We start from the raw sequence: 14,053 nt of genomic DNA on the forward strand, positions 1-14,053 counted from the left end.
CACTTAATTAGAATAACAAGCTGAAGTATTGTGAACTGTATATTAAGAAATAATTCTTTATAGGCTTTATGGCCAGATAAGTTTTCAGTGACTCTTGAAGGTTCAGCCCCACATCCTCTTTTACCACTGTTTAAAGAATTTATCTTACAGAACAGGTGCGAATGAATTTTGGATAGCTTGAATGGTTTTGTCTTGGTGATTTATTGAAATAACAGTAAAAAAGTAACCAGTAAATGTCTTTTTATTTTTTTAAAGTGCAGCTTCTAAACACTTCAAAAAAATGTACACATAGAAGACAAGTCATTCTGAGGAAATATGCATAGTTTCATGACTATACAACACTATATGGATGATAGAAAATTTAAAAACTATCAAACATCTGATGTAACTCTGTCCCTCTGTCACTGTGGGTAATGTGTGTGTGTGTGTGTGTGTGTGTGTGTTTGTGTGTGTGTGTGTGTGTTAAGTGAATTAGGTGTGAAACTATCAGGGAGCATTTAGTCTCCAGTGCCAACATTTTACAGAACTGCCACTTTCCTGGAGTCTCAGAATTACTCTGTGTCAGGTTCTGAGAGATCTAAGATTCAAAAAAAATGATTTAATTAGAATACCATGAAGTATTGTGAAATACTATATATTAAGGCTTTATATATAGGCTTTATGAACAGATTAGAGTGACTCGTGAAGGACCAGCACCACCTCCTCTTGTCCGATGGTTTGAGGAATATATCTTCCAGAATCCGGGATTAAGATTTAGGAGCTCTTTTTTATTCCACCTCCTGTCTTGCAGAATTGACTAAAAATTAATCTTCACATTAATTCCTAATTATTTTGCAATTCTTTTTGTCATTTCTTCTTGACCTGTTTTTTTCTTCTTCTTTTCTGACCTCATGACCCAGTCAGCATTTTTTGTACAATGGCCAAGTCTTAACTTATCAATTTCTGTATTGCATTTGTGTTTGATATTTCTCACAGGCTTTACAGAGTTAAAACTCTTTTTTTAGCGCATTTCATCTGTAAAAGAAAACATGCCCAATAATTCTGCACACATGAAAATAAGGAGTTTTTCTCTTCCAGCTTTCCTGGACTATTGTATAGCACTCATAAATGATTAAATAAAAAATAATGGTAGTTATTAAGATTGATATGGTTTGAAATTGGTAAAATGTGCTTGGAAAAAAATCACAATAAAACAATGTTTTAATGTTTAAGTTTGGAATATTAACTGACATGAATGAATGCTATATAAATATTGTTCATGTTAACATAATGTTTAGAAATGAAATATTATTGTAAAGTGTCACTAAAGTTATATATATTGTTCTGTGAATGTGATTTTAAAGTCTTGATGATTCGGATTAACCCTTTAACTGCCATATCCTTTAAAACCTCACTGCCAGAGGGATATTGTGAATGCATGTGCCTGCTGGGCACAGTTTACCTGATGCCACCGGGGTGGCGATGGCATTGGTGGCTTGAGCCCGCCATCGCTGCTTGCAGCTATATTTATGTTTGTTTTTTGTTTTCAAATGCCTTCATGTGTAGACTTTATTTTACATTTTCAATCATAAATTTCACTGCATTTTCAAATCCATTATAATCAAATCAATGACAAACTATTTCATTATTTACTCAGTTAAAATTATTTATATTCTTCTGTACACAAATTATGACTGTCCCACAATTGTGTCATCATTTTCATTATGACCAATAATGTTGCGTATAATCAAGTTTTTTTTCTAGTGTACTTGGTGCTTGGTGTACTTTTATTATAAATTAGTGTACTTGGAACGCAAAGTGTTAATGAAGAACTTAAAGAACGTGAAGAAATGGGAAGAAAATAAATAGATAATATAAAAATAAAGCCTAAACAACTTAAAATTTTTTTTGCTAAATTTGTTAAAATATTATTTAATTAAGTGCAGTTAGGATGCATAAATTACTACAGTGTAAAATCATATCAGATCATATAAGTTAGTCATCGCAACTTAAGTTTTCATATTACTTCTCTATGAGCATCAACTGAACAAACAAGTTTCTAAGTGGAAAAAGGTGGATTTTTCCCAAAGGTGCCACCATTTTATTCCACAAATTTTTTAAATGTCATTTTTCACCACAGAATGTTTTGAAGCACAATAAATACTTGGTGGAAATTACGGGTTCAGATGAATGTTCAAAAACAAAACAAAACAACAAAACAAAACAAAACTCCTGTGTATGTTTACTGCTGGATACCACTAGTAGTCAAATTAATTACTAGCGAATAGTGTCAAAATGGTGTGTTAAGAATTGATTTCTAAATCACAGGCCCAAAAGTATCTGCAAGAACATTAAGTGTATCTTGTTGAAACAACAACAACAACAGTATTATGATAACCAGCAGTGTGCTTCAATATGAGTACTGAGGGAAAAGCAGCCAGTATCATGGGGTGGACGACCTTTCAACAGTATGCTTGCGAGACACCAGATGCTTGGGACATATGCACAGCCCCATGAAACCAAAACTAGCTTTCTCACATTTCACACGCATCCGGACTACTGGAGTCCCATCAATATATAAACAAGGTGTCTGTCCCTCCTAAAGCAGGTCATAGGCTTTTATGGCATCTTGCCGATACGTCTTTTTTGTGCATGTAACGTTTCCCAATGTAACAAGTCAAAGTCTACAGGTTATTTTAGCCTAAAATCTGAAGCCCGAGAGTAAACATGGTTTTACAGCTCTCTTAAATGCATATAATATCGCCCGAACACTATTATGTCCTCGACCCAGGTTTATAAATCATAAACGCAGCAGCCTTTAAAAATCCCTTTCGGCTGCTAGATGGCTTTCATTACCAAACAAGAGAGACTGGCAGCTGAATTCCAATCTGCGCTGATGACTGTCATCCCGCTATAAGCGCAAAACTAACCTTGAGATTCAAAATAAACAAGCTGCCGCGGCGTGACAGGCAGGCAGAGCACGGCGGCTTTTATCTGGGCGAGTATATGTTTCTGCCGTCACCATGTGGAAATCTTTCATTAGACTCTAATAGCTTAATGAAATACAGGAATAATGATCCACTCTAAGCTGATTAAGCGCTTTAGCAGTGTTTTAAAGCTTCCTTCCAGGTACGGATGATTGTTGGTGAGCGATGGCTGAGAGGAGATTTAACTGGCTGCTAGTGCAAAGCACTGGATTTAGCTTTTGATGGTACGTGGGGAACGACGTTAGAGAAGGCCCTAAAGCGGACGCCACGTCTTCATAACAACTACATCAGTTGGGTTATCAATGAACCTCACATTTTAACCTCCATGTATGTTGGGTGTGACTCAAGGATTCATTTTCATCAAACAGGTATTGCACTAATTTGATGTCACCAGACTACTGGAATGAAGTCCATACTGTGGATCATTCTGGATACTTGTGGCTCTTACACAACTTTTTATGCGTTTTTCCTATTATTTTACACGACAACAGCAGTTTGCAAACCCAGAAAATTTTTTGTTAACAAGTTTCAAAGTTCAAGTTTTTGAAAATGATAAAGTTTTCTCTTTGTGTAAACTCCAAAAATGCAAATTTGTGAGAACTGTGATGTCATGCATATTATGTGTTCAGTTGATAGGCATGTGCACAGGTGCATAGCGTTTCTTTACAAACAGACAATGCCAACTACTGACCTGGCATGAATAATACAGTGTGAGGGTCGGTTTTTACAACATTGTCTTAAAAACTGAAAGGAACAACTTTTCTGTTTTTAGTGCATCATTGTAGTGAAACGTACCCTTAGTCAGGAAGGGTTCATCTAACCAACATTTAAAATGACTTTTAAAGAAGCATGATTCATCTTTTCTGTGACATTTAGGATGTGTTATCTGATATAACCTGCACAACTGCATAAAAAAATTAGAATGTAGAATTATTCTGAAGGACACAATGTTTACTTGCTCATGTTCGATTCTGTGAGTCTTGCAACTTTGTAAAATCAAGCAAGTAGTTCTTCCTCAAAATTGTTAATTTCAGAAGCCTTGTAAACAAAACTTTATTTTCTGACAGACTGGTAAAAATGCACACTCTGATTTCTTAAAACTGTAAACTAGCCAATCAGACTCCAGAGAGGATGAGGAAGATGCTTTTTGAGTGTTCTATCTGAGTGCAGTATTATTGCAACTTACTGCAATACAGAGTACTTATAAAGTACAATACAGTTCAAATGGTTGAAGTTAATTTTTTTTTATTTTTTTTTAGAAGTCTCTTATGCTCACCAAGTCTGCATTTATTTAAAGTGCCCCTATTATGCCATTTTAAGGTTGCTAATATTGTTTTATGAGTCTCCTAAAACTCTTTTATTTTTTTGACAGACAATAACTTTATCAATCATGCACTGTCGTCTTCACAACTTTGCAGATAGTTTATGTTCACATACAGCATTCATGACACACTGCATGAAAGGCAATATTTGAAAAAGTGGTAATTTCTGATTATTATCAGTATTGAACACCTGCATACTATTTTTTTGTGGAAACCAAGATTTTTGTTTCAGTAATTTTTCAATAGAAATAAATAGTTCAGCCATGAAACTCTATTCGCATCCTGATTGGTTCATTCAATTGTAATGTTTCCAACCAATCGGCTTCAACCATTAATTACTTGTTTCTCTATATAACATTGTCTCTTACAAACCTATGCACAGTCACTGCGTGCTATTAGAGCTCTCTCTTTAGCCCACCACCTCCCCAGCACCACCTGCCTAGATCTGCTTGCATGGGGGACTACCTCTCTCTTTCTTGCAGCAGCATGTCTTTAATTATGTTCTTTTGCAGAAGCAAGTCATACTTGCTCTGCAGCAGCAGTAGCCACAGCTCCAGCAGCAGCAGCGTATAGCAGATCTAGTCCGCCAATACCAAACCTTTGTACATCTTCATTTACATTAATAATATTTTTTACAAACTATTGCAGTTATCATGATTGAAAATGTTATTTAATTTTTTTTTTTACATAAATGTTCCATTTAATGTGTCTTTCTTTGCATGTATAACAAAATTAGTTGATTTAAAAAAACAAAACAAAAAACATTTTAACGTTTTATATAATTAAATATGGAGAACTTATAGACATGAATGCCAGCTTACCACAGTACAGCAAGCTTCTTCTCAGCTATTGTGGCAGAATGATTTGTGAAGTTCTTTAATCTCATTGCGTACCTTAAATGAGAAAAGTACAAGAGTTACACAAATATGATAAAACTATTGATGCTTTTGACAATTCTCTTCAACACCATATTTCAATTAGCATAGGATCTTAGAATACACTGATGAACTTTGAGGACCATCTATTTTAAATGGCCTCTGATGTCAATAAAACATGACAATCATCTTTTATTTTTGATGTATGAAGAGGGCACTAACCTGATGAGCTCTACGGTTTCTGAATACATTGTGTATGGGGACTTGGCCTCCAATGGGTCTCGTTCCATGGCGTTCCCGCATTCGATGAACGAGAGTGCTCCGTCGGCATAATTCACAGCTTTGCCGAACTTGTCCATCTGTGAAGCAAAATTGGCGTTAAACTTTGAGAGAATTCCGCGAATAAAAACGCCTGAGGTAATTTTCGAAGCTCTTAAAGTCATACTGAAAAACAGATATCATCAGAGGAGGTAATAAAGCCATTAGGCTGAAGTAATTATTTTACGAGGCAACGCAAGTCAGAAGATATAATGCAAGAGTGAGGGAATGTGAAGATTTATGCCATATATTTCCAACTTCATGACAAGTTTATGAATCAGAACAGTTTATTTTGTGTGGTAAAGTGGTATGAAGTGCTTTTGGCTACATTTAGGGATTATGTTGTTCATCCTGACTTATACAGGTTGCTAAAGGCTAACTTTAACTCTCATGTCTCGTTTGTCAAACACAAACGAATCGATAGCACTAAACAACATTACGTCTGGCACAGACGAACACAAACAATGAGAGCATATCTCATCTCCATAGGAGCGTAAAATAGATTTACTGACCACTTGCCTCTGCTGGCACCTCAGGAGCCGAGTCCATTTGTTTTCAAGTGAGCCCTTTAATACGCGGCGCACGGACGCCCGGGAATTATTACAGGCCTGCCACTACGCTCATGTAACGCTGGCAATCAATTTCCTTTACTTTGAATTCATGACTAGGCCTATACATCGTCATAGCGATTTATGACCGAGAGGATGTAACTTGCGATAATGGACAATGTCTCCAGAGATAATTGCCTGGATCCAATTATTGAGGGTCTGGGGGTCTGTTTTGTAAATCTCTAACAAAGCTCCTGCTTTATGGATGCTAAGGGCAGACACAAAAGCTTTCGCTCGCCTAGATTGGAAAGTCTTCAATTATAAAAGGTCTGGCGAGAGAGCTTTTTCCTCAGCTTGCTAATGGCTCTCTGTGGCGGAGAGCAGTGTGACAGGGATTTTTCATCTACTCTTGCTGAGTGCTAACTTCCAGTTGGTAAGAAAAATCGCAAAAGATCGCACTAATATCCCTGTTTCTCCTAGGCTTCACTGAGATTGCATGAGAACTAAATGGAGTCTCTGGCTTGGGAGATTTTCTCCTGTGCAAAAGATTTCATCATTTCACAAATGCCTCCTCTAGAGTTCCAGAAAAAAAAGATTTCACTGATACCCACAGTGCTCAGGTGCCAAGATATCAAATTTAAGGTTCCCACACCTTCTGATCAATGAACTACCAAGATTTTATCACCCAACCATATTACTTTTAAAATGCCTTATATAGATCACATTGATAGAGACCAATTTTAGCAGAACAAAGCTAGAATAACCTATATTTGCTATAGAATTTCTCTTAAATTTTCCTTGTATATTTAAATTATTATTATTATTATTATTATATTTTAACATCAACAACACTACTACTACTACTACTACTACTACTTTATTATTATTATTGGTAACACTTTAGTATAGGGTCCAATTCACACTAATAAGTAGTTGCTTATTAGCATGTCTATTATTAACATATTGGCTGTTTATTAGTGCTTATAAAGTACATATAATGCATGACATCCATAATCCTACCCAATACCCTAAACTTAACTACTACCTTTTCCAAGTTTCCGATAATCATGGAAACTAAATTCTAGAATCAAAAGTCAGAATACCACTAATGATCAGATCAATTTATGAGCTATAATGTTTTTCTGTAGTTTATAACATAGTAATAAAATAGTTTCTGCTTTAAAAAGTTATTAATAGGATTTCCTTTCAAGACTTGATTAAATAAAACAAATTATACCTAAGACACTAAAATATACCTTGAATCTATAACAATTATTGTGTTGTTCTGGCACATAGAAGTGTTATGAATAGACTTACCAAAGCATCTGCCTTATGTTTCAACTTCTTGGCTTCCTGCATGTAGTAATCTGCATTGTGAACACTGTAAGGATATAAAGTGTGATCAAGATCGGTTTGTTTTTCACAAACATCCCATTGTGTGCATTAATATGAACCTGAAATATGTAGAGCTGCTACGCGACTGAAAGACAATTCAAGACATGTATTACTACATGATCAGTCTTCTGTACACAAGCACACACATCAGTCATTACCCACAGTAATCACATGGCTGTTACATACGTGTTATTAAATGTGAGTTTAGGTCTCCTGGGCTCCATGTGCTCCACGGACAGGGTTGAAGGGTTTGACCAGAGGTCTGGCTCTGACTGACCATTGCCGTGAAAACCACTGGACGGCTTGCTGTGACTGTCTTCCTCCTGGAAAAGCAAGAGAACATTAAAATAATTAGCCTCTTGAATAAAACATAACGGATCCATGCACTCTCAGTCTGTATGCATCTACTCAGTGTTTTCATTTTTAGGATCATTTAGTTAGATTGATTTTGGACAATTGGCACATGGGAGCCATTCTCTTGCCTTCAAGGCTATTTTGAAACCTTTCCAAGAAGGAAATTAGTAAAAAAAAAAAAAAAAAAAAAAAAAAAAAAACAACCCACAGGAAATGTGGTGAAGACCTCAAGCGAGGGAAAAAACTAAACACATCTATCTATCCATCCATCCATTTTTTTCTTCCATCCATCTATTCTTCCATCCATGTATGCATTCCTCCATCCATCCATCGATCCATCCATCCATCCATCCGTCCATTCTTTCTTCCATTCATCCATCCATCCATCCATCCATTCTTCCATTCTTCCATTCTTCCATGCATCCATCCATCCATTCATCCATCCATCCATGCATTCATCAATCCATCCATCCATCCTTTCCTCCATCCTTCCATCCATTCTTTCTTCCATCCATGCATGCATTCCTCCATTCCTCCATCCATCCATCCATCCATCCATCCATCCATTCTTCCATCCATGCATGCATTCCTCCATCCACCCATCCATCCATCCATTCATCCATGCATTCATCAATCCATCCATCCATTCATCCTTTCCTCCATCCTTCCATCCATTCTTTCTTCCATCCATCCATCCATGCATCCATCCATGCATTCATCCATCCATCCATCCATCTGTGTGTGACTTACAGTGCTGGTCTTGGAATGGCAGAAGGATTTGTTCGCTCCTTTGCGGTGTTTGTGTGATGAGGACGATGATGAAGAGGTGGAGGTAGGTATTGTGCGGGTGGAGGGGAGGGTGTTTGGGACAGTGGAGGAGTTTCCCTCCTGACTGATGGAGCTGCATTCACTGCTCCTCCGTGGGCGGCCCACTGGCTCATCGGACAGCGGCGACAGTAGAGGCGGTAACAGCTTATCCACCCGCTTGCGAGGCTGCTTCTTCAATGAACTTGACAAAAAAAAAATAAAAATAGAAAACATGTCAAAGGTTTCTCTCTGTGCACCTGCATGACACTTCAAGACTAAGTGCGACCAAATACATTTGTGGTATTTACAATATGTCTTAAAACAAAGACATACAGAGTCAAATTTAGCTGTGTTTTAAACACTACAGATGGATACTGGGGGAAAAGTGTGTCTTGGTGTCACAGTTAGATATACAGTGCCTTAAGTGAATGTAAACTGATGGGACTATACATTTTGTATGTGTCAAAATATTAGATCTGTGCTTTAGGCCTTGCTGTGTAAATGCAGACCTAATTTTAGCGAGCAGTGGAAAGAAATTGCACGGAAGGCTGTAGCTTGAACAACTTCATTAATGATTTTAGACTATTAGACTGAAAAAAGGACTTTCCTTAATATAAAGCACACTCACAAAACAAGTAAAAAAAGGATCACATTCAAATGATCAGATGAAAAAATTAAAAGAAAATATGTATATTACTAATATATGACATAAGATAGCATATTAGTAATATATAAACTTAAACGTTTCCTGGGCACTTTAGAATCTATAGTGACTGTCTGAGAGAAACGCTCTCAACTCAACTTCAAATTTTGCATCTCATCTCAGCACAAAACTGAACCCTAATTAAAGAGTACCGCTTCTGTAAGGAGCTACTGACACATATTATTTTACACAGTTTTTTTTATTTATTTTTTTATCTGATAATATATTCTGCTTTCTCTCTCTCTCTTTACCCTTCATGGCAGTAGGGTCATTTGAGCTCAAATGCTTTTGTTCCTTTCGTTTCCTTTTTCTAGAACAATATAGGAGAGACACAATATACAGATGAGTGTGGAGGTGGTGGCACCTGCATGTGCTCTGATATAAACTCGGCAAAATTCATTTACGTAAGTGCTCACATGTTTAAACTTAGCCTTAGCGCTAAATAAAGAAGCTCCACTGAGACAGAATGTCCTAGACAGCAGCATATTTTTGCCATGGCTTATTAGGCTGAAAATACGCTATAAAACATGAGTCTCATCAGTTAACAACACGAAATAAAAAGCCTTCTTTACTTTTCTAATTCAATTAAGAGGGTGAATGCGCTGAATGAGCTGATTTAAAACACACTGAGCAGGTGACAACAGTAAATAGCCTGGGGTGCTAAACACTTCCAGTAATAGACGTTGGCGGTGGCTAATAATTTCACGTAGCGCTGCTGATCATATCATGAAGATTCAGTGCCGTTAGTCGTGTCGCAGTGCGGTGGCCACTCAGGCGGACAGGACAAGCACATAACCCCTGTCACGCGGATGTCTTCGATGGGCTCTAGCCTGGCCTGACACTAATTGAATATCTAAAATTAGCGGTAGTCGTTGGGCTGGTGTCAGTGTTAAATTACTGTAATGCAGTGGGACAAAGCAGGGGCGGCTCAATAGGGTGACCTGCTGCTCCTTCTACATATCCCAGCATTCTTTCAGAGGACATAACACCGAGTAAGCTACGAAGCTGAGTAGGCAAAAAGTGTGTGTGGCAAAAACATAAGGGGACACTGGCAGCATATTTTAAAGAAAAGTGAAACATTGTGGACTCTTTATATGGAGGTTTTCAGCAGAAATAAACAATAAAAGGTCGAACACAGTCCAACAAGAATACACTGAATGCATTGAAATAAAATAAAAAAATAAATCAAAATGGCTAGTCACTAGTAAAGCTCCTAAGACTTGCATTTGATTATGTAGGCAACAAGCCATGAGTCAGTACTGAATACTCACTCTTTTGTGCTGGAGACCTTGTGGTTATGTACGGGAGAGATACACGGAGGAAGCAGCAGTGCGTCTTTGTCCATACGAAGCTTCTTGCCTCCACTCATCACGTCACAGTGCTCCGACTGCAGAGAGATGGAAGTTGATTTCCACCATCCAGAATTGAACATGTTATTTAGCTTGGCAGGATGTAGGCCGAGTTGAAACATCTACATTTAGACTTTTTCTTTCCCAAACAATCATATTAAAGAAGACATACCCATGTCCATATTCCAGGATGACAATGCCAAGCTTCTCAAATTGTGAAAGAGTGATTCAGGGAGCATGAGAAATCATTTTTATTTATGAATTGAGTCCTGACCTTAACCCACTGACAGACAATGTTCTCTTTAAGCTTATGCAACGTAAGTAATGACTGTACAGAAGAAATAACATGCCATGTAAAGGTAAAAAGCAAAAACAGGTTGGGAAAGCCATTTGATTAAGTTCTAGTCAATTTGAAGTTATTGCAATAGAGTTGGTGCATGCGGTTAACAGGTTTCATAGAAAGAGAATGATGTACGCCAAATGAGTCGCTGTAGAAATCAAATACTTTTGGTACATACTAATGGTTGTGGGCGAAATAACTCAACGCCAGAGCCAACGCAAATGTAATGACATGTGAAATAAAACATCATTATGCTTTAATGAAGACTGGCTTGATTAAGTTGTGGAAAATGTGGATGGCGGGCTCAGAACGGTAACAAAACTCTGAGATTTTTACAGTCAGACTCAGGTGTAGCAATGTGCAAACTCTATTATATTATATTATATTAATATATTATTACAAAGAATTTAACTGCTCCACGAGACTTTTTTAAAATGATTTTTAACAGAAATTCATGGTAAGTAAAAGCACTGTAAAAAAAAATTTTCTCAGGTAACCTAAAATGAGTATCATTAGTTTCATTAAGGGTAAAATAAATTAGAAATAGCACATTCAAGTTAAAAGTTACACACTTTTTTGTGTGTGCGCTGTACAGGTCTGGTATAAAGAAGGTTTTCGCTCAGGTGGCCAAAATGGGATTTGCCCAATAGAGAACATTTTTGCAAAGCAGGAAAGCACATTGACAGTCTTTAGGATGTGCTGGAGTCGACTTTACAGAATGGTTCAGCTCTCCTAATGTCAATACAAAATCTATGCAAAAAATGAATGCAACTCTTGATGGAAATATATGTTGTGATGTTGCATCATGTTGTCAAAACAATGCAACTATGACTGCACTATATAATCAAAGCTAAAGGTGGTCCAGTGAAATATTAGAGTGTGCAGTGTTATTTTTGACAGCCAGTGCATATTGAGGTCTGATAATCCGGTTAAAGGTCTGGGCTGATGACTGAGGGTGTTTTCACATATAGTTAACTTTATACAAGCCAAACCCAGTTCAGTTTAATGAAAAAAAAAGAAAAAAAGGAGAGGGAACCAGCTGCAAGTGACCTCAGTGCTAAGTGTTTGATGTTCACATTGTAAGTGGACTTAAATAGAGGACTCCCCCAGACCTGAGACTTGAACCCACAACCTTCGGGCTACAAGTCCAATTCTCTAACCATTAGGCCACAACTGCCCCTGGTCTATGATTGAATTATGACATTGGATGCAATGTTGTACTACTGTAAATTATAAAAACAATAAAAAGGTTTGGTCGTTAAATACCTGGGTTGCTAATTAATTGTACGATTCATACACAGCAAGGGGTGATCCTTCAGTTATCAAGGTTGTATCCTTCAACAAGGCACTCCAGATAAATTGTTCCATGGACAAATGGATGTCATTAAAAGGACCTGCTAAATGACTACTTGCTTAAAATAATAATTACATGATTATTTTGCTATTGCAGTCCTTGATTTTATAATTATAGAGCATGAAATGAGAGTGAGAACAATGAACACTTGCCTTGTGTTTCCTCTTGGATTTACTAGGGTTCTTTTCTGCAGGGATGGAGGCAGGAGACTGTTGTCGTCTGTGCTTGACACTGACCTCCCGACACTCAGCCTTGGTTGTGGGAGGCTCCGGGGCATCTTGCCCTGGGATCCGTGACAGGAAGCTGAGTTCAATCTTAACCCAAAGGGACTTGATGTCCTCAAAGTCTCTAAGTGGGGACAAAAGTTCATTTTGTACAATGGGGATGGGAGAAAAGAGGGGCTCTTCAAGGAGATCCGAAGCACCTGGATCAGGAATAGAGGTGCTGCTTGTGCTGGTAAGGCTACTAACATTCAGGATATTGCTGTTGCAATCCTTGGATTTTAGGCTTAGGGTGTTGAGACCAGGACAGGGTAGCTGAACCTTAGTGAGCTCTTCAGGCTCCGAATGACACTCGGATGAAGAAGACTCTGTCTCGATGAACTCCTTAGACTTGGGGATGATCTTGTTGGGTCCTCTGTGCTTCTTTTTATCCAGAACTGGTGTGATATTCGTTGGTGCAGTGTTTGTTGTGGTGGTCCGAGGTTCTTTTCGTGGAGCCGTCTTGACCGCAGGGCCCTTGCCTCTAGGTTTTGGCGGCTCTAAAGGTGGGGGCTCTTTCTCTTTCGGCGTAGAACTTGAGTTTCCTGGTCTTGGCCAGTTGTGCTCCTCACTACTGGAAGATCGCTCCACCTTTTTGGGCTGCTTCTTTCCAGTGCTTCTCCTCGGGGGAGCTAGCTCCACTGAGGCTGGTGATTTCACCTTGGTGCTTTTGCTGTCTGGAGCCTTCTGACCAGTCTTGGGTTTGGCTTTCTCTCGTATAGGACTGAGCAAAGTCCTCTCCTTGGGGTCTGCTGGTGCCAGTGTTGTGCTGGGCTTGCTCTTGCTGGAGCTCTGGTTCTCTGAGGATTGACTTTCATTGGGTTGAGAGCTGTTAAGCCCATGACTGTCTGACTGGGTGTTAATTAGTGCTTTATTGTGAGGATTAACTTTGTTTAGCCACTTATCTAGTTGCCACTTGTTTGTTGATGGAGGTTCAGGCTGGTGGAAAAAGATAAAACAAATTTATGGCATCACAGTTTTAGGAATATTGACTACACTGTCTCAACAAATTATTTCATCATCTGCACAATGGTTCCAGTCTTGAATGTATTACATGCATCAAGTGCATGGAGGTCTATACAATGTGAATGAATGCATGTGTAAAATAACACGGAAACCGAATTTCTAATGATGCATATTGATACAGATTTCATCTGTCTTCGGTGTTGATTCATGAGAGGCCTGATGATTCTGTCATATGTCTTTCGCAACGAACTGGCACCATGATGGAAAGGCCATTAAGAGAGGAAGTCATAAAATTCCTGAATAACGAATGAAATGCTGCGAGTATTGTCCCGATGACTGCTCACAGCTCTCACTGCCGAGATGTTTTCATCAGCTATATTATCTCACGCCAATTGTTGCGTACCATTATGTTTCCAGACACAAGTAAATCTTTCCCACGAACCCATAAACACTGTCTTGAATGCTCTGAATGATAGCAAATCATTTAGAAAAGGAA

At 38.1% G+C, this 14,053-nt stretch overlaps 1 protein-coding gene across 2 annotated transcripts in view; it reads right to left on the reverse strand.

Moving 5' to 3' along the window:
• The window catches only part of LOC113069594 (AF4/FMR2 family member 2), a 203,472-nt gene that overhangs the window by 26,342 nt on the left and 163,077 nt on the right, over positions 1–14,053 (reverse strand). For both annotated transcript variants that reach the window (XM_026242769.1, XM_026242768.1), the window contains exons 11-17: positions 12,484–13,530; positions 10,560–10,675; positions 8,529–8,787; positions 7,611–7,747; positions 7,347–7,410; positions 5,386–5,522; positions 5,110–5,181 (exon numbers count right to left, since the gene is read on the reverse strand). In XM_026242769.1, coding sequence (XP_026098554.1) covers positions 5,110–5,181; positions 5,386–5,522; positions 7,347–7,410; positions 7,611–7,747; positions 8,529–8,787; positions 10,560–10,675; positions 12,484–13,530 — 1,832 coding nt within the window. The remainder of the gene's footprint in view (positions 1–5,109; positions 5,182–5,385; positions 5,523–7,346; positions 7,411–7,610; positions 7,748–8,528; positions 8,788–10,559; positions 10,676–12,483; positions 13,531–14,053) is intronic.

This window comes from Carassius auratus, unplaced genomic scaffold (assembly GCF_003368295.1).
Source record: "Carassius auratus strain Wakin unplaced genomic scaffold, ASM336829v1 scaf_tig00001753, whole genome shotgun sequence".
NCBI classification, from domain to species: Eukaryota; Metazoa; Chordata; class Actinopteri; order Cypriniformes; family Cyprinidae; genus Carassius; species Carassius auratus.